The sequence below is a fragment of the Manis javanica genome, chromosome 16 (genome assembly GCF_040802235.1).
Source record: "Manis javanica isolate MJ-LG chromosome 16, MJ_LKY, whole genome shotgun sequence".
Lineage (NCBI taxonomy): Eukaryota > Metazoa > Chordata > Mammalia > Pholidota > Manidae > Manis > Manis javanica.
In genome coordinates, this window is record NC_133171.1 from 53,539,607 (window position 1) to 53,550,511 (window position 10,905).

The 10,905-nt window shown below is 40.3% G+C and overlaps 1 protein-coding gene across 1 annotated transcript in view; it reads right to left on the reverse strand.

Annotated features, from left to right (window-relative positions):
- RAB44 (RAB44, member RAS oncogene family) overlaps positions 1-10,905 on the reverse strand; it is a 42,874-nt gene that overhangs the window by 20,196 nt on the left and 11,773 nt on the right. Inside the window, exon 2 of the mRNA XM_017643528.3 lies at positions 8,290-8,507. Coding sequence (XP_017499017.3) covers positions 8,290-8,496 — 207 coding nt within the window. The 5' untranslated portion in view covers positions 8,497-8,507. The remainder of the gene's footprint in view (positions 1-8,289; positions 8,508-10,905) is intronic.

Below are 10,905 nucleotides of genomic sequence, written 5' to 3' on the forward strand. Positions count from 1 at the left end.
ATCATACTTTACCAGTTTGGGTGGTTCCACGGTGATGCCCCCGTGGACTCAGCGGGCAAACAGCCTTGCTGGAGGTGCGTCCCTCATGGGCTCTGTGGACCCACGCACATTTATCCTTGGCTTGCAGAAGGAATCCCAAGTGTGATAACACTAAGTTTGCTTGCTGACTCTGTCTCTCTACTTTTTTTTCTTCTGATTTTGCATTTCTGTTTTTGGCGGCAGCAATGATGGGGAATTTGATTTGATGAACTAGCCAGTTGGTGATCTCATGGGATGCATGAAGGAGACCTAGAGTCTCTGGGTTGAGAGGCAACAGAAAGTCTGATTCGTTAATCTTTTGCTGTTGATGGTGTTTGTTTTTCTATGTTTGACCTGAAATCAGTTAAGAATTGTGTACCCAGTGGGAAGTATAGCTCTTTGAGATCTGGACTGGTGAGTTTTTGTGATTCTGTGTTTACTTCTGACCTGTGGCTGGAGTTGTAGACATGAAACCAGACACTCTCCATGTCTGTGTCTGTAATTCAGGAAGAACTTTAACTCTTATTGCATAAAAGATTTTTCTATATCTGGAGGGTATTAACAACTTAAAATACTATGTCTCTTACAGGGGTTCTGTGTTGATTGGTTTGGAAAGACAAATAAGGGTCTCCCCCAAATCAAAGAAAATAAAGAAGCTGAATTTGTAATGCTTTACTAGACTTTTTAAAAAAATCCCTCTTACAAGGAATTCCTTGCTCAGAAAACTTTTAAGGAGCCAGATCCACATAATTAAGGTGAATCTTTGCACAAATTCGATTGGTTTAATAATTTTGGTTCACAAAACATAAATAATAGTTTTCTTTGTTTTCTCTAATTTAAATGGAGTATTAAACAATTATACATTATATTTTTTATAGGCTCTGGATTTGTTTTTTATGAAGAAACTAGTTAGTCTGAATTTCCTATACTTCTTATTTTGTCTTACTGATCAGATACACCAACATTATCCTTACATATGTTTTAAGATCATAAAAATGTAAATTTGTGTTCAAGTAAGTTGATTCATTATTTTAAGAAATTTTATTATCAACAGAACTTTTGATATTTTGCAGTGTGTCACCTTAAACACAGTTTGTAAGATCCATAGGAAACTTAAAAAATGTGAATTAATGTTAAATCAAGCTAATTAATAAATAATTTTTGGCTACCTGAATAATTTCTTTAAAAAATTTTAAATTAAAACATTGATTGCTAAGCATCTTTGGATCTTGTTAATGAGTGAATTCATTCTTGCCACTTTAAATAATTGTGCAAGGGAAAACAGAGTCTAAATTGGTATTCATACACCATGTTCATAACAGCACTATTCACAATAGCCAAAGATGGAAACACCCCAAATGTCCATTGACAGATGAAGGAAAGGATTAAAAAAATGTAGTATATACATGCAGTGGAATATTATTCAGCCTTAAAAAAGAATGAAATTCTGTTACATGCTATAACACAGATGAGCATTGAATATGTGATGCTAAGTAAAATAAGTCAGTCACAAAAAGACAAATACTGTATGATTTGTCTTTTATGAGGGACCTAGAGTAGTCAAATTCATAGAGACAGAAAGTAGAATCAGGGTTTCCAGGGGCTGGGGAGAGATGAGAATGGGAGTTAGTGTTTAACGGGTGCAGGGTTTTAGTTGACAAAAATGAAGCAGTTCTGGAGATGGTGATGGTGGTGGTTGCCCAACAATGTGAATGTGAACAATGCCACTGAACTCTACACATAAAAACGGTTAAAATGGCAAATTTTATGTTATGTATATTTTATCACAATTTTTTAACAGTTGTGCAAGGGATAGGTGTTGACTGTAGAAAGTAGTGTTAATGTGTATTTGTGAGCTTGGCTTGTCTACTAAAATGCTTATATAAGATAGTTCTTAATGATGTATGGCCCCATTCTTTCTGTGAAATAGAAGTCAATTACTTTGGTTGAAAGTTATAATCACTACAGATGTTTGAGACTATACGAGGAACAATAGTGACAGAGAAATACAACTATGTCTGTAAGGAAAATGTGATGTGTTTTCATTTTCCAAGGGATAAGGGGAATGGTTTTGTCTTAAGTGTCTGATTGCTCTGGAACATGAAAAAGGATAAAAAGTCAAAACCTGAATGGATATAGAGAGTTGTAATTTGCTGAAAGGGAATTTTATTTGTCTTGATTTATAATACCTGAGTCTGAAAATAAGCTATGAAATGTGTTAACATTTTGCCAAACATGGCTCAGTTTTTATGGGTTTTAAAATAACTTAAAAAAAACTTGTGAAACTTTCACTGCCACATATTAATGCTGAAATAGAATTTGACTCCATCTTTATTAAAATGATAAATTGGTCTTAGAGCTATTAGTAAGGGTTAAGCAGAGGTTACTATTTATCTTTTGGGTAAGTTGCCAGACAACTGGTTCCACATCTTAACAGAACAGTTTTCTCTTTTTTTTTTTGGCTTTATCGAGTTCTAACTTTTTAAAAAACAGAAATCTAAGGTACCTCTCTTATGAAAGAGCTAAATATCCTTTCAATCATGGTACCTTCTATATGTGTATTCCAAAAAATTTTATCTTATTGTCACTGTGATTCAATAGGTAATCAACTACTACTTCTCAGGCTCCTATGATCCTATCTTAATCTAGTGGCCCAAATCTTCTCTGATAGCTCTTCTGATTTTTCCTTCCCCAAATCAGATCCTGAATTTAGAAAAAAATTTTAAAAATGTCAGGATATCTCTCTCTTTATTTATAAAATACCTACAATGATTACAAGAGACTCATGGGCAAGAAATAACAAGTGTTGGCGAGGATGTGGAGAAAAGGACACCCAAGTGCACTGTTGTTGGGAATGTAAACTGGTGTGGCCACTCGGGAACAGAGTATTGAGTTTCCTCAAAAAATTAAAAAAAACAGAAATACCATATGATCCAGAAATCCCACTTCTGGGTGTCTAACCAAAGAAAGTGAGACTGCTCATTCAGAAAGAAATATGCATCCCCATGGTCATTGCAGCATTATTTACAATAACTAAGGCATTGAAATAACCTAAATGTCCACTGATGGATGAATGGATAAAGAAAATACGGCATATTGGAACATTATTCATCCATAGAGAAGAATGAAGTCTTGCCATTTATGACAACATGGAAGGACCTTGAGGGCATTATGCTAAGTGAAGTAAGTCAGACAGAAAAAGATAAATATCATATGATCTCACTTACAAGTAGAATCTAAAACAAACAAAAACCTGAGCTCATGGATACAGAGAATAGATTGGTGGTTGCATGGAAAGCAGGTTGGGGGAGGGCAAAAGGGTAAAGGGAGTCAAACAAGGCACAAACTTCCAGTTATAAAATAAGTAAGTCCTGGGGATGTAATGTACAGCATGGTGACTACAGCTAATAGTATAGCTATAATATATAAAAATATAATTAATAATACATATTTGAAAATAGCTAGGAAAGTGGATCTTGAAAGTCCTCTACAAGAAAAAAAGTTTTTGTAACTATGTATGGTGACAGATGTTAACTGGACTTATTGTGGTGATCATTTGCAACTTAAACAATATCAAATCATTACATTGTACACCTGTAACTAATTTTAATTTTACGGCAATTATACCTCAAGAAAGTAGGAAAAATTCATTTTCAAATGTTATAAAATTCTGACTTCAAACCTTGATGCTGAAATGTTTCTAATGTTCTTTTGGACAATGTAGATAACATATAAAGTACTTAAAAGTTCATTAAGATTGATTAATATAGTTGTATTTAACACCTGCTCCTAAAAGATAATGAGCTGATATTACCAATAAAGAAAAATCTTACATTACTTGATGCATTTAGAAGAAGATAAAAACCGAGGCTTTTAACCTGTAACAAAATCTGGTAGTAAATATGGCTTGGATTCAAAAAGATGAAAAAGAGTATCCTGAGAAGAACTGTCAAATCAGTAGAAATGTTCAGCCTTTCCTAGGCTAAGTTTACTTAGGTAAAGTGCTACTAATGTAAATCTTTCAGGAATTGTGTGCTTCTTGGGAAGGCCCTGGAGAGTCTCAATGCTTTTGCTATCTATAATGTATCCTTATCTTCAGGAGAATTACCGATTGAACCCTTGTGAAATAGTTATGTACTGTATCCAAAGAAAGAATTTCCTCTCCTCCACTCTGATATAATTAGTTACTGTAATAATTAACCATGGCCTTTCAGTCTCATTACTAGATAAGTTTCTGTTTTCCTACCCTTGCCTGAAAGCTGTGTTAAAAGCTGGAAGACACAGTTTGTGTCTTCCACAAAGAACACACTTAAAGCCTTGTGGAAAAGGACTGTGCCAGGTTCTCTGAAGTCTTGGTGCCTCACTTGGATTCTGAGCTGACATTAGCTGACCTTCACACTGAGCTAGTGAACTGACAACTTCTCGGACTCTTTCGAATCCAGAGGCAGCCACCTCACTCAAGATCAGGCAGAACAAGAATTAATTACATGAAGGGTTCAAGGAAACCCAGTTGTGGTTATTTGTAGGGCATATAGATGGTATTATTTTTTATTGCTCTATTTTTATGGATCAATGAGGAAGTTCTTTCTCTGTCTTCTGGAGCTATCTCTAATCTTCAGTTTAGTAGATTATTGCTTTTGTGAACTGAAATTAAACTGAATTTTAAGTTGTGGCTGTATCTCACTGACCCCCTCCTGATTCAGGAACCAATACATTTACTGGATGTCCTTTCTTTCCATGGCAATATAGTTATTTACACAGGTTCAATAAGAATCAGTCCTCCTTTCAGCTGGGATATAGTTGGATAAATCAGTTGTGTAACTGGTGTGTCATATTGGAGAATGATTCTCTTTAATCAGGTGTGACAAGTCCACTATAAGGAACACTGATGGAACCAATGCCTGCAAAGCCCTCTCGAGGAAGCTGGCCTGGAACCAGGTGGTAAGGAAGGCCACTTCTGCGCAGGAGGGGGACCTTAGGAAAACTGGGAACCTCAAGAAGAAAGGAAGTCCCCACATTTACTGGGGCTGCAGATAGAGAGAAAGTCTTGGGCTTAGTTTCTTAGCCTTAGGATAGAAATGGGGTGGCCAGCTTGACCCAGTTTGCCTAAGACTTCCCCAGTTTTAACACTGCAAGTCCTATATCCCAAATTCCCCTCCAGTCTCAGACACCTGGGACAGACGGTCACTCTAGATATAGGAGCAAACAATAGAGGTTTAAAAGTCCAACCTAAGGCTCCATATGAAAACTTCTGGACAGAAGCTAATAGCTTAATACCTCCCCAAGCCCATATTTGCAAACTCAAGCAGACCCACATATTTTGTTTACACCCTTGCTGCACGTATGGAAATAATCAAGCCAAACTTATGAGACCTGTCTTTTGTTGTTGTTGTTGTTGTTATCATAAATCTACAATTACATGAAGAACATTATGTTTACTAGGGTCCCCCCTTCACCAAGTCCACCCCACAAACCCCATTACAGTCACTGTCCATCAGCATAGTAAGATTTGTAGAATCACTACTTGTCTTCTTTGTGTTGCACAGCCCTCCCTGTGCCTCCCCCACACATTATACATGCTAACATAATACCCCCTTTCTTCTTCCCCACCCTTATCCCTCCCTTCCTTCCCATTCTCCCAGTCCCTTTCTCTTTGGTAACTGTTAGTCCATCCTTGGGTTCTGTGATTCTGCTGCTGGTTTGTTCCTTCAGTTTTTCTTTGTTCTTATACTCCACATATGAGTGAAATCATTTGGTATTTGTCTTTCTCCACTTGGCTTATTTCACTGAGCATAATACCCTCTAGTTCCATCAATGTTGTTGCAAATGGTAGGATTTGTTTTCTTCTTATGGCTGAATAATATTCCATTGTGTATATGTACCACATCTTCTTTATCCATTCATCTACTGATGGACATTTAGGTTGCTTCCATTTATTGGCTATTGTAAATAGTGCTGCAATAAACATAGGGGTGCATCTGTCTTTTTCAAACTGGGCTGCTGCATTCTTAGGGTAAATTCCTAGAAGTGGAATTCCTGGGTCAAATGGTAAGTCTATTTTGAGCATTTTGAAGCACCTCCATACTGCTTTTCACAGTGGTTGAACTAATTTACATTCCCACCAGCAGTGTAGGAGGGTCCCCCTTTCTCCACAACCTCGCCAACATTTGTTGTTGTTTGTCTTTTGGATAGCAGCCATCTTTACTGGTGTGAGGTGATATCTCACTGTGGTTTTAATTTGCTTTTCTCTGATGACAAGAGATGTGGAGCATCTTTTCATGTGTCTGTTGGCCATCTGAATTTCTTCTTTGGAGAACTGTCTGCTCAGCAACTTTGCCCATTTTTTAATTGGATTGTTTGCTTTTTGTTTGTTGAGGTGCATGAGTTCTTTATATATTTTGGATGTCAACCCTTTATCGGATCTGTCATTTAAGAATATATTCTCCCATACTGTAGAGTACCTTTTTGTTCTATTGATGGTGTCCTTTGCTGTACAGAAGCTTTTCAGCTTGATGTAGTCCCACTTGTTCATTTTTGCTTTTGTTTTCCTTGCCCAGGGAGATATGTTCATGAAGAAGTCGCTCATGTTTATGTCCAAGAGAGTTTTGCCTATGTTTTTTTCTAAGAGTTTTATGGTATAATGACTTACATTGAGGTCTTTGATCCAATTGGAATTTACTTTTGTGTACAGGGTTAGACAGTGATCCAGTTTCATTCTCTTACATGTAGCTGTCCAGTTTTGCCAGCACCATCTGTTGAAGAGACTATCATTTCCCCATTGTATGTCCATGGCTCCCTTATCATATATTAATTGACCATATATGTTTGGGTTAATGTCTGGAGTCTCTAGTCTGTTCCACTGGTCTGTGGCTCTGTTCTTGTGCCAGTACCAAATTGTCTTGATTACTGTGGCTTTGTAGTAGAGCTTGAAGTTGGGGAGTATGATCCCCCCCACTTTATTCTTCCTTCTCAGGATTGCTCTGGCTATTTGTGGTCTTTGGTATCTCCATATGAATTTTTGAAGTGTTTGTTCCAGTTCGTTGAAGAATGTTATTGGTAATTTGATAGGTATTGCATCAAATCTGTATATTGCTTTGGGCACGATGGCCATTTTGACAATATTAATTCTTCCTAGCCAAGAGCATGGGATGAGTTTCCATTTTTTAGTGTCCTCTTTAATTTCTCTTTAGAGAGACCAGCCTTTTTATATCAAGGATAAACTTTGGAGATTATCTGTGATCACAGCAAAAGTATCTGAAACTTGGAAATAAGGCAAAAAGGTAGACAGCATGTCCTTTCAAGCATTGTCTAGACTAAAGGAATGGACTTAGTTCATCTCATTGTCTACCTTTAATTAAAAGCCCCAGACTTAGCTGAAGTTCCTTGTTAATGTGTAGGTTTTTGTGCAAGAGAAATGAAAATAATTTTTGTCCAGTAGCACAGATAATTCCAAAGATTGATGGCCTGCTGGATATTAGCCATTTTCAAAATCAAACTTAGCTCTCTTATCCTAACACTCTTCTGTCAGATTGCCTATAAATATCCTGGCTTCTCAAATGCTCTTTGAGCTCATCTTACTGGTTCCCTCGTTAATTAATAATAATAATTAATTAGATAAGACCTTTGATCATTGTTACTTTTACATTTACTTGAAAGTCTTTTTTCTTTTTTTTTTCCCTCTTGAGAATTATGCTTTAACATCAGCCATTCACACATTGTGGCCCTGAGGGTAGAGTATAGGAAAGGTCAGTTTTGATGGGGGAAGGACAAAATCTGGAGCATGGAGTAGTATCTGGAGAAGACAGCAGACTCGGTGAAACACCAGCAACCCACACAGGTCCCTTTGCCAGAAATGAGGAACAGTCAAAGAAAAAACAATCTTGGTCCAGGTCAAAGCCTGTGACTCCTTATCAGGACACACAACTGGGCAGATCTTATGTTTCACTGGAGTTTATAGTCATTGACATGGTTTTATTTCTAGGACTCTGACTGCTCCCTAAGATAAACTTCCTTGCTCAATAGGCCTAACGTTATGCCACTTGCAAGCTACTTCTTTGGCCTGAAGTCATTTCTTTTGTTAAAATGCAAATATATCTCTAAAAGGGTAACACATAAAGCCTTACCAGTCATTTACATGTTAGTATAAACAAATTCCTAGCCAGCCTTTTCTGAGAGCAAGTTCTAGGTGAGAGAAAGGAGAAAGAGCAGGCAAGCCCTGTCTCAGGAGGCTGCAGAAAAGGCATTTGGGAATGGACAGGGTCTTGGACTCACCGCCAGGTCCTCTCGGGTGACAAAGCCCCTCTCCTTGGCGCCACAGTCCTGGAAGAAGGCCTGCAGTTCTGCAGCTGCCTGGGAGGACCAGGATTCTGACTCTGGGGCCATGAGGGCATCCTGGCCATCAGCCGGTTCTCGTGTCTGCCACCGGCGGCTGGAGCCCAGCTTCCGGCCTTTTCGGGACACTCTCTGTCCACTCTCCATGCTGCTTTTGTCTAGGGACAGAGGAGTGATGAAGAGGCACTGGGCTACTGAACACAGTCACTCCCTGCTAAAAACCCTCCCATGGCTCCCCATTATCCCTGTAAACAATCTACCGTGGCTGATGAAGGCCTGCCTGATTGGACCCCTTCTGGCCTCCCTGCCCTCCTCACGGTCCCCACCATCGCCTCCAGCCATCCCACTCATGGCCTTGGTCCTTTCTGTTCCCTCTACCGAGAATGCACTTCCCCAAGCTATCTCAGATCGCTGCTCAAAAGTCTTCTCTGGCCACTATATAGAAGAGCCCCAGTGCAGTATATGCTCTATTTTTTGACTAGGGCTGGTGACACAGAGCCATCCAGGATCTCACTGTTGGAAGGACCAGAAACGGCTTGCTGAGCCGCCCCTCCTGTTCCTCTGGCTCATTTCCTCACATCTCACTTTCTGGGAGGGGAGCTTTCCACCAGTGCCTTCTCCCTCTCTGTCTCCCCTCACCACCAACCTTTTTTTCCCCCTTCAACACCATTTCTCTACTCCTTCAACACATGCACCAGGGAATCAGTAGCTCTTATGGCCTTGCACGTTGTGGCCCCTGCTTCACCCCCCACCACACACCCTTGCTGTCCACATCGACCTTTCTGAACCGCTCTCCCATCCAGAAAGGCCATATTCTCTCCCACCTTTTGTTCTTTTTGCCCCGACTTCCCTGATTATCTTACCTCACTGCCTACCTGATATCTCTTCTTCTTTCACCTTAGAGACAATTTCTTCTAAGACTTCCCTGCAGCCACCCCCACACTTTAAGCAGAGTTCAGTGCCCTCTTGTCTGTGGCCCTGTGATGCCCTGGGCTCCCCCTACGGATGTCACTGTGGGCCTTGGTCTGTACTGTTCCCAGCTCCTTGGCATATTGTAGGTGCTCAAGTAAGGGTTGTTCAATTTACTAATTGGGGTCCTTTTATCTGTCACTGGAAGGCCTTAGTTAATTGATAAGGATTTTGATGGCTAAGTATTTGTGTAGGTGAGGCCCCAGGGCAGGAGAGAGGGAGGCTGGAGTCTAGAAGTGGTACAGTCTAGCCCTGCCCTGTGGGAGAATAAGTCTGGGGCACCAAACTGTATGGGGTGAGAGAAGCTTGATGTGCACATAGTCAGGCAGCTTCCTGCAGGCAGTGGGACTTAAGCTAAGCCCTAAAGGGAGCAGGTAGGATTTAGAAGCAGTGAACAGCACATGCAAAGGAACTGAAGTAGTAGGAACAAGAAGCTCCCAAGGGCTCTTTTTGTTGGGGTCAAAGATCACAGCCAGACTGAGTGGAGGGGTCAGGGATGATGGGCTTATCCCAGGGATCTGGAGCCACCGGTCCAGCATCCTCTTGGGCAAGTTCCTTCACACGGCTTGCACAGGACTTGAATCCCATACACTGGGAGGCTTCCATACTTGAGAGTGAGGTCGACCCTCTCTCTCTCCACCACTCTTTCTTCCTGCCTGTTTTGTCTCTCTGTTTCTTTCCATCCATCTCTCTGGGGCCTTCAAAGTCTGTTTCAGATGCAGTTTTAAGATCGTAAATGTAAAGCTGCAGCAGTGTGCTGCAGCCAGATCTTAGGAGCTTGCAAGAGCTAATTGTGAACATTGCTTCCTAACTCAGTGGCTTGGAATCAGCCACTGTGGGACTGTTTATATTATGTGGATTGACAAATGGTCCAAGTCAGGACATTTTCCCCCACTAAAGAACAGTTACCAGTACACCTCTTCTGGGAAGACTTCCTTACCAGGATCTAGCCCAAACCCCTCCCAAGATCTAGCATGCGGCTAAGTGACAAGCATTTACAGAGCACCAAACGAATGTGGCACAGAGGTTAGCAGACCTGCTATAGTGCACGTGGTTCCATTAGCAAATTAGGAAAAGGCGTCCCTTCCTCCTGGCAATCTGTCCCACCTTCTTGATCCACAGCTGTGGAAAAGGAAGCCCAAGAGAGAAAGTGACTTCCAGCCACAGTGCTCTGGAGTCAGATGAACTTCTGCCTCTCCCAGCCCTGCCACTTTTTAACTGTGTGACCTTGAGCAAGTCACTTAACATACCTGTGCCTCAGTTTCCTCACTAGAATATGCAACTAATGTCTATCACACAGCACTGCTGTGAAGATTAGATGAGATAATTAACATTGAAACACCGTTCTCCAGCACAGGCTGCCCCCCTTTCTGGTTTCCTTTTATGATATGTCACTTTCCAAGAATAAAGTCTTTTACTCATTTATTTAGTAAATTTCCATCTCCTCTTGCTGAAATATAAGCCTCACATGGTCAAAGGTTTACTCTTATTTCCTGTGTTGCCCCCAAATGCCTTAACAGTGCCTGTGTACAGTCGGCACTCAGAAAATATTTTTTGAATGTACAATCCACATAAACCTCTCACAGC